The 16,295-nt window shown below is 40.9% G+C and overlaps 1 protein-coding gene across 1 annotated transcript in view; it reads right to left on the reverse strand.

Annotated features, from left to right (window-relative positions):
- Window positions 1-614: 614 nt before the first annotated feature.
- Window positions 615-16,295, reverse strand: part of CEP192 (centrosomal protein 192) — a 73,214-nt gene continuing 57,533 nt past the window's right edge. The window contains exons 38-44 of the mRNA XM_040264584.1: window positions 15,682-15,761; window positions 14,747-14,842; window positions 10,419-10,538; window positions 9,921-10,042; window positions 8,380-8,509; window positions 7,848-7,906; window positions 615-1,052 (exon numbers count right to left, since the gene is read on the reverse strand). Coding sequence (XP_040120518.1) covers window positions 911-1,052; window positions 7,848-7,906; window positions 8,380-8,509; window positions 9,921-10,042; window positions 10,419-10,538; window positions 14,747-14,842; window positions 15,682-15,761 — 749 coding nt within the window. The 3' untranslated portion in view covers window positions 615-910. The remainder of the gene's footprint in view (window positions 1,053-7,847; window positions 7,907-8,379; window positions 8,510-9,920; window positions 10,043-10,418; window positions 10,539-14,746; window positions 14,843-15,681; window positions 15,762-16,295) is intronic.

Here is a 16,295-nt window from a genome sequence, read left to right on the forward strand (position 1 = left end):
CTCCTGCTCTGTCAGCAACATCAGCCACGACCCCCACGCTGCTGCACAACACCTACCAGCGATGGCCACCACTAGTGGAACCAGGGAAGTCACAGCACGGGGGCTCTGTCCCTGCCCCTGGGTCCCAGTGGTACCTGATGGCTGTGCCCTTCTACACCAGGTTCTGAAGTCATCCTGTTCACCTTTAACTTCAATAAATGCTCTCCTAAAATACACCATCAACCTCTCCCAAGTGTCTGCACAGATAAGGACACTGCCCCACTCTGGAGAAAGACAGTTTCTTTGGAAGGAAGCTTTCCTTTCTATTCTGGGCAACTAGATAAAAGACCAGAGAAAGCAACGGCACCCCACTCCAGTACTCTTGCCTGGGAAATCCCATGGATGGAGGAGCCTGGTAGGCTGCAGTCCATGGGGTCGCACAGAGTTGGACACGACTGAAGCGACTTAGCAGCAGCAGTGGAAAGACAAAGGAACCAAGAAGGAATTGCTTAAGGCAAACAAAACTTTGTGATGGAGGAGAAAATTCACAGAACAGAAATGTAGGAGCTTGGAAATATAGCAGAATAAAGTGATATTCTAATTTCTATATGACATCATATAAAAAAGACAAGTTCAATGGAAATTAAGTTTATTTCTGGATATACCAACTAAAACATATGCCAAATTTATTCAGAATATCATCATCAGTGCAAAAATAGAACTCTCTTCTCCCCTGTAAAAGTTAAATACAAGACTGTAGGCTAGATACATGATTATTTTAGTCTGGTATTAGCTTCTCAAAGCAACAAATCTACAGTTATAGACATCCAATTTTTATCATACAAAATATATACAAATGCATAACTGTAGTGTAGAAAAAATGAAATTACCAAAATGTAACTTAGGTCATTTACTTTACACACACTGGATTCTAGCTGATGTTTCCAAGAGCTTCCCCAATGAGTCGGACGGCGACACTCTTGCCTTCATCTGTTTGAATAACGAGCAAAGCTTCAAACTTGCCAACGGACTTGGGCTTGAACTGCACGGGCATGTTGATGTAATGCTGGGCTCTGCAGAGAAAAGGGGGTGTCAACATGGCATCAGGGCACCCAGAGCCCTCCAGTCACACGATGCCTGGTGGAGAGCGAGCCTGGTCAAGGAAATGGGAGCTGTGAGGCTTGGAGCCTGGTGCCACGTCTGCAGGAGCAGGAGGCAGCCAAGCCCAGGAAGGCTCAGGGCGCACATGCCAGCGGCCGCCCCATGGGTGCAACCAACGTTTACTGGGGCTGACAGGTTTGCTCCAAAATTCTTAGGAAACCTACCAAGAGTTTCTTTGAAAATTTATGATCGTATTCTACTTGAGGCACGTACAAGTAGTATGTTGGCAGGTTTGTTTCTGCTCACAAAACGAGGTTCCAAAAACTTCAAAAATAAAATACATTTTTATTCCTGAGAGGAACAAGATGCAGGCCCTTCCCACAGCCCATCTGATGCCACCGACCTTCCACCGTAATGGTTTTTAAGTGAAACCTCACAGCTTTCAGACTCTCCTCAGAGGGCAAGTCCCTCTGATCTCAGCCACACGTGTGCGGGCTCAGTAGAGGAACCGGACTGCGTTTGTTTCCAGCATGTTTCCTGACCCAGCACAGTGGGCTAGAAATTCAGAAAACAGGCCAAGTTTTCAAAGCCCTTTTCCTGGATATAACAAAATATACATATTGAAAGTCTGGGTCATTTTTCACCAATGCATTTACCTCATTTTTCCACATCAATGCAAAGCTGCTTTTAAAGAAACTGGTACCTGTTGATGGCACTGACAAATGACAACTTTCTCTTTCACGTTAGCATCTTAATCCTCAGGATAATGTAGTACAATCTACCAACCTAAAAGGCTTTGTAACTTATGAATTACTAAAATGCATTAAAATATCCAAAAACAAATCTTTAGATGATTCCATAATTAACAAAGTTCAATATGGAATGCAGAACTCTATGTTTAACTGAGAAAGAATTTTGAAAAACATACTATGACAAATATGTATCACCTGCTTTAGATTCACACACTGAATAAACTGGGACACAACCTAGGAAGAACCAGGGTCCACACAGCTCCAGCGCCCAGCAGTGTGGTGACCAAGGGGGCTTTACACCCATACATACATACATACATATACACACACACACGGGAACATGTAACTGGAAAGCATGCTGACACAATGTGGAGATCCTCAGCTGAGGACAACTTTTGCAGCAGAGGCATGAGAGCCAGTGCCTGATGGTGGAGAGGCAGGGCTGGCGAGGTGCCGGAAACACCTCAGCCCCTCACAACCATGAACCTATAAACTTCAACAACCCGAATCCTTCTTTCTCTGTAACTCAGGAGCGTCCCTCTGGCTGCTCAGCCACAAGGCCAGCTCGCAGAATGCATGTGTGTGTGAGCCCGGCAGACGGGGCATCAGCTACAAAGTCTAAGCAGACTAGACTTGAATAAACAGTCAGCAGAGGACGCTCTAGGGGCTAACTGGGAACACAACAGATTCTTCTTAAAAAGTCAAGAGAAAGAGGGGACCACCTAGAGCCCACAGGAGAACGTTGACCAAAACCCCGCCCGTCAGTGCCCCTCTTCCATCACCTCCACCATCACCTACCTTCGGTGGGCAACAGGATGTGCCCGGTACATGCCCTCGCCCCGTGCCTCTGCCCCAGGCAAACCCCCAGAACCTAGTGTCAGCTAACAGCCCTGCTGCAGGACAGCCAGGACAGGGGACTTCCTGGTATGGAGCAGAGCTCCCACTTGAGGAGTGGGGCTTGCTAGCCCCACAGCAGGCAGCCCCCTGAGAAAAACAAGGTGACCAGCAGGGACTAGGAGGGGCTCCCCTGGAGCCTCGCACAGACTGTCCACCTGCCGAGTCCAGCACTGTCGCTGCACCAGCCTCTACAGCTCACGAGACTGTCCAGCGGCCTCACCCCTGGGAGGAGTAAAAACCCCCAAGCTTACACGGGGAGTAGCCCCACCCCTGTTTGTGAGAGGATTCTCAGGGAGCTACGGGAGCAAGGCTCTACTTCTCCAAAGTGGAAAGAAGCCATTCTTACATATGAAGAGGCCAGCTTCCCGCCTTCCTCTATGTAAGATCTAAGCCTATGCACGTGTCACGAGGGAAGAGTTTTCTACGACGTAGAGTTTACTTCACCTGGTTGAACAGATCAGAGTTACTGCTTTGCACGCATGGTTTTCTTATTCATATTTCACCAAGTTTATACCAAGTTGCTAATTATTAAAGTTTTGATGGTGGAATCTGTAAGATTACATATTTATCCTAAGTTCCATAATGAAATGTATCAGAATAACTTCAGTACCTGCCACCAATAAAGCATAAAATTATCTTATTTAAATCTCTTCAAAGTATAAAAAGTTAAAGATATTTTAAAGTAATAACATGTTTAAGAGTATAAAGCAAACATATCTTATGAGGCGATTTGAAATGCTACCTTATGTACACTGTCCAAATTTTGCCTCGTTAAAAAATATTTTCTCATATTTCTAAGCTCTCTTAGATGCTGTGACATGACCTAGGCTGCACAGAAAAGCAGTGAGTATTTAGGACAGCTAAAAATGTTCTAGCACTGGAATGGCAAGTCATCTTGTTCAACTGTATAAAAATGTCTACTTTGAGATGGCAAGAATGAACACATCTTAGATTTTAAAACTGTTTTTTAGACAAATTGAAACTAAGCAAAATGCCATCTCACTGATAAAAAGTTCCATGTTAAGAATGCTTTAAGCATCACCCCTGTCACATCTACAGCACTGCAGGCATCTGTGTGTGAGGAGGAGGAAGAGCTCAGGGACAGGACGACAGGCAGCCAGGCAACCAGGAAGAAGGATGCTACCAGCTGGCCACAGGGTCAGATGAGGAAGCTGACGGTGGCAATGTGAAAATACTTTGACCTGTTCACTGCCAAAACCACATTTGCATTTAGGTTATGTGGTCGCCTGTAAGGGCCTCCCAGCTCCCAGGCAACCACAAACTGCCCATGGACCTCCCTTAGCCAGCCTTCTCACAATCTGGCTGGGAACAGAGACTGCTGCATGTGATACTACTAGTATTGAACAGAAACAGGTCTTTTCTCTGCAAAGGATCAAGAAGGAGCCGATTTACAAATTTTAGCTATAGTAGTTTAAATTTTTAAAAAGTCTGTGAAAGCAAATTAAGTGAAAAATGTGAAACTATAATGTATTCAGGAATGAAAGTTGGAATGTTCATCTCCAGGTAGATTGACTGCACCATCCTTCAGTCATAAAATGGGGAACAGTGACATAAGGCCTTTCCCTGGTAGCTCAACTGGTAAAGAATCTGCCTGCAATGCAGGAGGCCCAGGTTCAATTCCTGGGTCAGGAAGATCCCCTGAACAAGGAAACAGCAACCCTCTGCAATATTCTTGCCTGGAAATTCCCATGGAGAGAGGAGCCTGGTGAGCTACAGTCCACAGGATTGCAAAGAGTCGGACACGACTGAGCGACTAACACACTGACATAAGGCCAAACAATTTAACAAGTTACTGTAAGTCCTGAGTCTTTATCAAAACTGTAGATGAAGTGAATGCAAATATTGTTTCTTAAAAAGCTGTTAGCTCTTCAAACAATTTTTTTTTTAAATCTGAAGGTGTCTTAACTTTTTAAAAAAACAAGTTTATTTTTTTTAAAGATAAGTGCTCCTGGAAACAAAGATCTGAAGCCCCAGGTGTATGCTGGTTTACACAAGTGTTCCAAGACCCCTATGCTTCATGCTTAAAGACACAATGCCTGCAAAACACTGATCAAGGTCAGGGATGAACCAAGTAGACAGCAAACAGGAAGCAGAGTTATGCACTATGGCCATTATGATAAGGTTCAAATTCAGATAACAACAGTGTTCAGGACTAATCATTCAATCAGGATCAATCTGTCCTTAGTTACTAAAAAGGGCCCCAACTGGGAATTCAAATGACTATCTGTGAACAGCAAACTGCTCCTGCAGCTCAGCCTCAGCTCGGCAGAGCCAGCCTGCTCTAAGCACCCTGGAACATCACCAGTCTCAGGCCCCAGGGTAGGGACCCACAGACCAATGGGAGAGGAGAGCTCAGGGCAGAGAAGTGGGAAAGTTTGGACTGGAAGTGTTTAAGGCCGCCATCGTCCACGTTCTCGATGAAGAGGCTGGCTGGGAAAGCACTGACAGAACCGTGATGCTCTGTCAACACCTGTGGGTCCTGCTGGGGCTTCTCAGGACCCCCGGGACTGCCTCTCACGTATCCTGTAACAAGTTCAGGCTGCTGGCACCTTTACAAATTAAGACACTGAGGCTGAGAGAGGTCTAGGTGTATTCACTGCTGACTCCACACAACTTGTGCCTTTGGGCTGGGCTCCTAAGAGCTAGGTTTCCTAACACAGAGGATGGGGGAATGGGGTCGTGAAGGGGAAGAAAGTAGGAGGGGTGGAGGGAATGACTTATCTTCCAACAACAAGAGGAACCGTAAGCTTCTGAGTCAGTGTGGCTGGGCTAGTAACTCAGTCAGCCCTCGATTGCCTGCAAGGGGCCTATTTACACAGAATAGAACATGCTTCTAGGACTGCTTCCTGATGCTAAAGTGAAAAAGCTTATAATAAATAAAGTTTAATTAAAGATTCAAACATGAAGATAAAATTATTTTTTAGTATTAAGTGCAATGCAACCTTAATGTTAAAATTGTAAATATCAGTGACAACCCAGTTTGAAATTTCAACCTTTACAGGTGTCATATGGAAAAATAAAATTAGCAAGAAAGACCCCAAAACAATTAGCAAAATTGATAGTACATACCTATCCATAATTACTTTACATGTAAATGGATTAAATGCTCCAATCAAAAGAGTGGCTGAATGGATACAAACACAAGACCAGCATATATGCTGGCTACAGGAGACTCACTTCAGATCTAAAGACTTATACAGACTGAAAGTGAGAGGACTGGAAACAATGTTACACAGAAGTAACCCAAGTGCGGTCAACAGGTGAACAGATGAAGATATGGTACAGACACAGTGGTATACACCCAGCCATAAAAGAGAATGAAATCTTACCATCTGCAACAACATGAATGGACTGAGAGAGTATTATACTAAACTGAAGTAAGTCAGAGAGACAAAACATCAAATGACCTTACATGTGGAATCTAGAAAACAAAACAAATGAATAAACATAACAAAACAGAAATAGAGTCATGGAGAAAAAGAACAAACAGATGGCTGCCAGAGGGGATGGGGGTACAGGAGCAAAGAAACAGGTGAGGGAGATGACAAGGCACAAACATCCAGTTCCAAAATAAATGAACAGCAGGTATGAGATGTACAGCTAGGGAACACAGCCAGTAACTGTGTAATGTATTTGTGTGGTAATGTACCATCCTCGAGTTAGTGTGGTGAAATCAGTTTGAAATGTACAGAAACAAAAACAGAAATACAGTAACTAAGAGTGTTGTAGGTCAATTACACTTCACCCTCAAAAATAAAAAAAACAATGGTAAAAGAAAATATTAAAAGCAGCCAGAAAAAAAGACACATCAGGCAGAGGAATGAACACAAGGATGACAGCAGACTTCTTGTTAGAAACAATGTAAGCCAGATTTATAAGATTTATAAACCTGTGCAGCAGGTTTATAAGATGGGAGTGATTCTATCAGAATCATGTACTAAGTAAGACTGCCTCTCAGAAATGAAGGCAAGGGACTTCCCTGGAGGTCCAGTGATTAAGACTGCCTTTTAACACATGGGGTGCATGTTACATTCCTGGTTGGGAAGTTAAGATCCCACATGCCTTGTAGCCAAAAAGCCAAAAAACATAAAACAGAAGCAATATTGTAACAAATAAAGATTTTTTTAAAATGACTGTAAGATAAAAATATTTTCAGACATGAAAAAAAATGCATAGAAAAGATCAGATTTGTAGTTGGAGAAGGTGGTGGGTGGGACTGATAAAAAGTACATCAAAACTAGAAAGCAAAAACTTCCACTTGTAGGATAAATACGCACCAGGGATGTGATATACAACATGGAAAATATACTGAACATGTTGTGTTATATATGAAAGTTGTTGAGAGAATAAATCCTAATAGTTCATGTTGCAGGAAAAAAAAGCATTATATTCTGTTTAATTTTGTATCTATATGAGATGAGAGTATTCACAAAACTTACTGTGATAATCATTTCATGATGTATGTAAGTCAAATCATTATGCTACACACCTCAAATTTACACAGTGCTGTGTGTCAATTACATCAATAAAACTGGGAGAATATATATAAATACTTTAAAATGAATAAAAACAAACACTAACAAAATAAAATAAGCAAGGATGGCAAGAAAATGAGGCCTTGATTTAAGAACAATATAGGATTATTTTAAGAATTACACTGGAAAACAGGATAATAAAAGTTTTTCCAATTAATCTGGGAAGATTTTTGTCCAAATTAATAAAAATTTAAATCCTTGATTCTCAGTGTGATGAAAGTAACACCTGACCCAGAAATTACTCTAAAGTTAATCATAAGACAACAAAGGTTCTAGTTAAGTATATGGCTGTCAAAATACTGGGTAACAGGAGTCACACCCTAAGTCCAAACACTGCACAAATCTGAGTTGTTACTCACCACATACACCCACAGTCAGACTGTTTCCCCTGTAGGCTCCTCATCCCCTTTACCATGTGCTTAGTGCTCTGGGTGTTGGTGATGAAGATGAGGGGCTGTAACTGAGGGAGACCTCACAGTCCTAGCCCCCAAGAGCAATCTCAGTGTCCTGAACACAAAGAGCTACACCAGGATGAGAACACTTTGATTTATGATAAACTCACCTCAAAGAATATTTTGAATGTTTGACGTAGAAAGGCTCTCTGGGACTTAAAAACTTGAGCTGGAATTTAATATGAAACACTTTATGAAGTTACACAAGTTAGATATCTGTGCATATTTAAATCAACACATCGTGCATTTGCTTATGTATACCCACAAGATGAAGTTAAGACGATAAATGCTCATGAAAACACTTAAGGGAATTTTAATGAATTTACTATAGTTCTGACTGGAGTAAATGTTATCCAGAAATATGCTCATAGGATCATACAGAAGAAAACAAGAACAGAAACTAAAAAATGAAAATATGAAAATACAAAAGAAAAAAAAAAAGAAAATACTAGATAATTTTCAGACAAAGGATCATAAACTTCCCATGAGTTTCTCTTCAAGCACAGTATTAAGGTATTTTAAAAATTAACTATTATACCTTAAATATCATCTATAAAAAATCTTCTAATTCTTAGAAAAATGTTTATCAAATAGTAGAATACATTTATTTTTCCACAACCCACAGCAGTATTTCCAACTTACCGAGTGTGTAATAAAAGAATTATTTCGCAAATTGACTTTCAATGTCCTTGACTCCCCAACTCTCGTTGGCAGAAATTGATACACGTCTTCTGGGGCATAAACTCCACGGTGGGTCAAGTCAAGTTGCCTGCTATGGAGACAGGTTTGAAAGTTAACTATTTACAATCTACAGAAACTTAAACTATTTGTATATAATAAATTATATAACTTGTGTATATGGCTTTAACTTGTGTTTTCTCCCACATTTCAGTTAAAGTAGTTTTGTGAAGGTGACTGGCTGACCAGTATTAACATTGCTGGTGCCAGGAAGCAATCCAGGCATGCCTGGCAGCAGCTGATATGGACAGCAGAACCTCCTCTCTCGGAGAGATACTTAACATCCTTTTCTTAAGAGCATCTTCCTCCAGAACTAAGTCAAACCTAAGTATGAGTTAACTAAGAACTATAAGAAACGTTTTCATGTAAGTTAGAAAGAGAAAGCTGAATACTATACGATATCACTTATACGTGAAATCTAAAATATGACACAAATGAACATACCTACGAAACAGAAACAGACCCACAGACACAGAGAACAGACTTGTGGTTGCCAACGGGGAGGGGTCTGGGGGAGGGACAGACTGGGAGGTTGGGATTAGCACATGTAAGCTTTTATATATATAATGGATAGACAACAAGGTCCTACTGTATAGCACAGAGAATTATATTCAATATCCTGTGTAAACCATATGGAAAAGAATGTATATAACATTGCTTTGCTGTACAGCAGAAATAAACAATGCTATACATCAACTATACTTCAATAAAGTTATTAAAAAAACATATCCTTGAAAAAAAATTTTCATTGGGTAAAACATTCATATAGTATCATTAAAGCTCTGCAAGCCACTGATATACATTTTATTAAGTTTTAAAGAATCTACTTTCATACACTCTTTTTGGGAATATAAAATGGAAAGGCTACTTTGGGAACACTCTTCGATTTAAGGTTAAGGTTAAAAAAATTCCTTCCACATGATTCAGTAATTCTACTCTAAGACATTTTTAACCAAAAGAAATGAAAAAACATGTCCACAAAAACACACATATAACAATGTTCACTGCATCTTCATTCACAAGGGCTCCAAGGTGGAAGACACCAAATGCCAAAGGATAAAGAAACAATGGTGATGTGCCCCTGTGATGGGGCATGTGAATTCCACACGAAAAGGTACACACCACAGGTGGGCTCACCAACACCAAAGATCCCAACATCACCACCTAAGTGAAAGAAGCCAGGCAAAACCTAAGTGCAGGTGTACATGAAATCCACAGAACTAAGGCAACATACAGAACAGAATAAATCCCAGGTGAGGATGGGGGTGGCTGGAGAAGCCACATGAGAACTCCCAGATGAGAGGAACTGGGAGTCAAGTCTCTACCTTGACTGCAGTGGGGTGACACATGTCAATCACAGGTAAGCCACTGGGCATTTTGTCGAATGTGATTACACCTCAATAAAGTACTGGGAAAAACTCATGAGAATGAGAGAAATAACATACCCAGGTATGAAGGCAGAAGCCTCAGATACAGCCTGTCTTCGAAGCTTAAGTATATTATCTATTTTAATGAGGCTATTTGTGGAAATGCGTGAAATTCCAGGCTCACTTTCTGCTCTGACACTCTGTAGAAAAAGAATCACAGGGTGGAGGAGGAGAAATAAATACATGGACATTTACCCAACTGAATTTTACTACTTCCTAATTCTTAAAAAGGACACTTCAGATTTTTAAATTCCTTTAATTACAAATGCTTTATCTTATACTGTTTCTCTCTGTGTGTGTCTCACACACACACAAAACCTTACCTAATTAAGGCAAACACAGATTTCACAGAGCCAATAAATAAAGACACATAAGAAAACTAAGATGATAAGCAGCTACAGTAGAATTAATGGGATTATAATAAAACTGGGGACATACTTAGCTTTCTCAGGCCAGTTTCACCTGTTGTCTTCAAAACACACCCAGTAATTTACTTAAATTCAGTGAAATACTCACATGTCCAGAGAGCTGGAATCTTAAGGTGTGCTTCAGGTGAGGCTCTTTAAGAGGATGACACTCAACATCCCAAAACTGGGCATAGTCTCCTCTATCTCTGGGCAAAAACATGATGGAGACCTACAAACAACACATCCAGGAGAGAAATTTAGACTCTGAACCTTACACACATGCACTGAGGTTACCAATTCAAAGTGTGCTATGAAAAAATTGAAGGGAAAAACTCTTTGTATTAATTTTGCACTAATGGAAAAAGAATTTTAACATTTTTAGTGGGTTTGTTACTGTACCTGTACCAGAACAAGTATACTTTTCAAGTCAGGGAGCCAGATTCCTCCAGCTCTATCTTTCTTTCTCAAGACTGCTTTGGCTATCTGGAGCCTTTAGTGTCTCCATACAAATTTTAAAAATTTTTTCTAGTTTTGTGAAAAATGCCATTGAGATTTTGATAGGGATTACACCGAATCTATAGATTGCCTTGGGTAGTACAGTCATTTTAACAATACTGATTCTTTCAATCCAAGAACACAGTATGTCTTTCTGTTTGCATCAGCTTCAATTTCTTTCATCAGCATCTTATTCTTTTCAGAAAACAGGTCTTTTGCCTCTTAAGTAGGTTTATTCCTAAGTATTTTATTGTTTTTGATTCATTGGTGAATGGGATTATTTCCTCAGTTTTCCTTTCTGATAGTTTGTTCTCAGTGTACAGAAATGCAACAGATTTCTGTATGTTAATTTGGTATCCTACAACTTTACCAAATTCATTAGTAAGCTCTGGTTTTCTGGTGGCATCTTTAGGATTTCTTATGTATAGCAAGATATTCCAGTAAAATCCAAACGACCTTTTTGGCCAACGCAATATTCTGTCAAACAGAAACAGTGAGTTTTACTTCTTTTCCAATTTGGATCTCTCTTATTTCTTTTTCTTCTCTGATTCCCATCACTAAGACTTCCAAAACTATGCTGAATAAAAGTAGAGAGTGTCATCCTTGTCTTGTTCCCGACCTAAGAAAGAATGCTTTCAGCTTTTCAGTGTTGAGTATGATGTTACCTGTGAGTTTGTCATATGTGACCTTTATTATGTTGAGGTATGTTCCCTTCATGCCCACTTTCTGAAGAGTTAATTATAAACGGATGTTGAATTTTGTTAAAAGCTTTTTCTGCATCTATTGAGATAATCATACAGTTTTTATTCTTCAACTTGTTGATATGGTATATCACATCAACAAATTATGATTTGCAGTCATTGAAAAATCCTTGCATACCTGGGATAAATCCCACTTGATGACAGTGTTTGATCCTTCCAATGTATTGTTGGATTCAGTTTGCTAGTGGGTTTTTTTTGACAATTTTTACACCTACATTCAGAGATATTGGTCTGTAATTTTCACTTTTTGTGTGTGATTATCTTTGCCTGGTTTTGGTAACAGAATGATGGTGGCCTCATAGCATGAGTTAGAAAGTGTCTCTTCCTCTGTATATTTTGGAACAGTTTTATAAGGATAGGTGCTAACTCTTCTCTAAATGTTTGGTAGAATTCACTATACTACAAAGCTACAGTAATCAAAATAGCATGGTACCAGTTCCAAAACAGATACATGGATCAATGGAACAGGACAGTTCAGTTCAGTTCAGTCGCTCAGTCGTGTCCGACTCTCTGAGACCCCATGAACCGCAGCACGCCAGGCCTCCCTATCCATCACCAACTCCCAGAGTCCACCCAAACCCATGTCCTTTGAGTTGATGATGCCATCCAACCATCTCATCCTCTGTCATCCCCTTCTCCTCCTGCCCTCAATCTTTCCCAGCATCAGGGTCTTTTCAAATGAGTCAGCTCTTCGCATCAGGTGGCCAGAGTATTGGAGTTTCAGCCTTAGCATCAGTCCTTCCAATGAACACCCAGGACTGATCTCCTTTAGGATGGACTGGTTCAATTTCCTTGCAGTCCAAGGGACTTTCAAGAGTCTTCTCCAACACCACAGTTCAAAAGCATCAATTCTTCGGCACTCGGCTTTCTTCACAGTCCAACTCTCACACCCATACATGACCACTGGAAAAACCACTGCCTTGACTAGATGGACCTTTGTTGGCAAAGTAATGTCTCTGCTTTTTAATATGCCATCTAGGTTGGTCATAACTTTCCTTCCAAGGAGTAAAGCGTCTTTTAATTTCATGGCTGCAGTCACCATCTGCAGTGATTTTGGAGCCCAGAAAAATAAAGTCAGCCACTGTTTCCACTGTTTCCCCATCTATCTGCCCCAAAGTGATGGGAACAGATGCCGAGATCTTAGTTTTCTGAACGTTGAGCTTTAAGCCAACTTTTTCACTTTCCTCTTTCACTTTCAGGAACAGGACAAAGAGATCAAAAATAAACCCCATTTATGGCCAATTAATCTGCAACAAGAGAGGGAAGAATATAAAATAGAGAAAAAATCTCTTCAGTAAGTGGTTCTGGGAAAACTGGACAGCAATTAACACATGGAAAAGAATAAAATTGGGACATTTTCTAACACCATATAAAAAATAAACTCAAAATGGATTAAAGACCAGAAACCATAAAACTCCTAGACACAGGCAGAAGACTCTCTGACATTGCAGTATATATTTTTTTAATCTGTCTCCTAAAGTAAAGGAAATAAAAGCAAAAATAAACAAATGGGACCTAACTAAACTCATAAGCTTTTGCACAGCAAAGGAAACAATCTACAAAATGAAGACAACCTACTGAATGGGGGAAAATATTTGCAAATGATATGACCAGTAAGGAGTTAATATCCAACATATATAAATAGCTCACAGACAAAAAATCAGGCCAATTAAAAAATGAGAAGAACTAAATACACATTTGTCTAAAGAGGAAATGCAAATGGCCAACAGGTACATGAAAACATGCACAACATTGCAAACCACCAGGGAAATGAAAATCAAAACCACAAAGAGCTAGCACCATACAACTGTCAGGATGGCCATAACCAAGAAGAAGACAAATAACAAATGCTGGCGAGAATGTGGAGAAAAGGGAACCCTTGTACACTGTTGGTGGGAATGTAAGTGGGGGCAGCCACTGTGGAAAACAGCACAGAAGTTTCTCAAAAAACAAAATTGAACTACCATATGACCCAGCAGGGCTTCCCAGGTGGTTCAGTAGCAAAGAATCTGCCTACCAATGCAAGAGACATGAGTTCAACGTCTAGGTTGGGAAGATCCGGGGAGAAGGAAATGGCAACCCACTCTAGTCTTCTTGCCTGGGAAATCCCATGGACAGAGAAGTCTGGAAGGCTACAGTCCATGGAGTTGCAAAAGAGTCAGACAATTTGGTGACTAAACAACAATAACCCAGCAATTCCAGTCCTGAGTATTTATTTAAAAATAAATACATAAATAAAACATTACTTTGAAAAGACAGATGCACCCCAATGTTCACAGAAGCACTATTTACAATTGCCTAGATATGGAAGCAACCTAAGTGTCCATCAACAAATGAATGGATAAAGAAGGTATGGTATGTGTGTACACATACACACAATGTAGTATCAGTCAGGAAAAAGAATAAAATCATGCCATTTGCAGCAACATGGGTGGATTTGGGGGGCATTGTGCCAAGTGAAAAAAGAGAGAAAGACAGATATTGTATGATATCACTTATATATACGGACTCTAAGAAATACAAGTAAAAAATAAGCAGACTCACAGATGTATGGAACAAACTAGCAGTCACTGGTGGGGATGGGGGAGGGGCAATATAGGAGTAGAAGATTAAGAGGTACTAACTATTTAGGCATAAAATAAGGTATTGATAGGAGGATGTATTATACAACATGAGGAATATAGCCAATATTGTATAAAAACTACAAATGGATTATCTTTTAAAATAGTGATCATCATATTACATATCTATAACTTATATAATATTGTATCATAAACCAAATAAATAGAAATACAATGTTAAAATAGTGCAAATCCTTTAAAAAAGTTATTTTAGAGTGCAAGGTCAGCACTGGTAGAGCTTTCTGACTGGCTGGTTGACAAAACCACTATCTGGATCAGTCCCCTGGAAGCATGTTCCCAGCACAGGCTAGCCAGGTGACAACCTCACACCAGAATGAGTGAGCACCAGTCACACACCAAGCATGGTGTTGTTACCTACCTAGCAAGATGTCCTGCCGCAGGAGCACAGTACAGATTTGTGCTGCTGCCACTTTCACAGGAGCCTGGCTATGAGCAGCACCATCCAGGTGGAGTGAACTCTTCTGGGTGGAAACGAGGCACTCCTGGACAATTGACACTGTGTTCCCACCAGACGGCTATGAAAAGATGTCAGAACTCACCTTTTGGACACTATGGCCTTCCAGTACACCAGAAATAGGAGAACATCTGAATGCTGCATAGGTAGCTCTAAAAACATCTCCACTCTCATCAACTCCCTACAAAGACACCATTTAAACAATTAGATTTAAAAAAACAGTCAACAGATCAGTTCCACAGTGACACCACTGCCTTCACAGTCATCGAGGACAAACCCGTTTCCTGGAGACCAGGAGCACCCAGGCTCCGCTCACACCAGGCCTCACTGGACACAGACCCTTCCTCCCACCCCCAGCTGCAGTACTCTCTATAGGAGGCTGCTCCCTCGTCAGAAGACTGCTGCTTCCTCAAGAACCCTGCTGAGTGTGCGTTCAACACCCCCACGCAATATCAGCACTTCATTTCCTGTCAGAGGGCCCAGCACTATCTTTTGCACACAGCTTGTTAACATTATGGCTCAGAACCGTGATGGTCACATCAAGAAGAGAGCAGAGAGGCCGTTATCACATGTGACAACATGTGACCATGCACGCGGCTTGTGCGGTGCCTGCTGGCAGACACCACATGCGGGCACACAGGCTAAGACTCCCTGGCAAGTAAAGTTCAGCCCTGCCTCCAACACACAGCAGCACTCAGAACCAGGAAAAAGAAACACACACACATGTCTGGGATAAAATCTATATATATTTTTCAGAATAAAATTATTTCAGATAAAAAACTGGGCTGCAGGAGGCAGCACTAAACAGAGCAAGCACATATTTTCACATACATTCTCTAGCCTGATTCCTAAAACCACGGTGTGAACCAGACTGGGCAGGTCAGTTCCACCCACAGAAATAATCAAGTAAATGAAGCAGACTAACAAAAACCCAGTAATCTCTACCTATGGTCTTAATCCAGATTTTTAAACATCCTACATAAACATTAAAATGAGTCTATTAAGGCAATTATCACTGACCTTGACATAAGGTGGGGCTAAAGACGACAGGTGCCACCTCACTTCCCTGTCACCATGATTCTCAATTTCCAGATAATTTCCTATAAGGAACACATTTCACAACTCAAACTCTTTGAGGGGTAAGTAAACAAGCAGATCCCTATGATAATATGTGATAAATACTGTGATTTCCTTACCACAGAGAAGAAATACAATCAGATCCCTTTTAGTCCAACAAAGACACTATTTTCTAACTGTTCTGTTAGGTTCTAACAGAACCTAACTTTCTAGGTTCTGTTAAGAACCTAGATGCTCTGTCTTGTATTTTGACATTATTTTTTAAGTCCTATTTGACAGATGCCCTATTTTGTATTTAACCAAAGGGAAAAGTTACTGAAGGACTAAAGCATCTTCTTCATCACGTACTGAAGAAGCACAGAGCACCGTTCCAGGCCCCTGAGGAAGCTCAGAGGAGCTTCACACAGCACTTCACTATTCTCAGGCCCTGGATGGAGGGCTGGGTTGGGGTGGAGGCGGAGCAGGCAACGCAGGCCTAGAACCTGCAGTCACAGCCTAAGGGATGAGCCCTGGCTCTACCACCTTCCTCTCCTCTCTGGCCACTAACTTAGCAGCAG

The sequence above is a fragment of the Oryx dammah genome, unplaced genomic scaffold (assembly GCF_014754425.2).
Source record: "Oryx dammah isolate SB20612 unplaced genomic scaffold, SCBI_Odam_1.1 HiC_scaffold_22, whole genome shotgun sequence".
NCBI lineage: Eukaryota > Metazoa > Chordata > Mammalia > Artiodactyla > Bovidae > Oryx > Oryx dammah.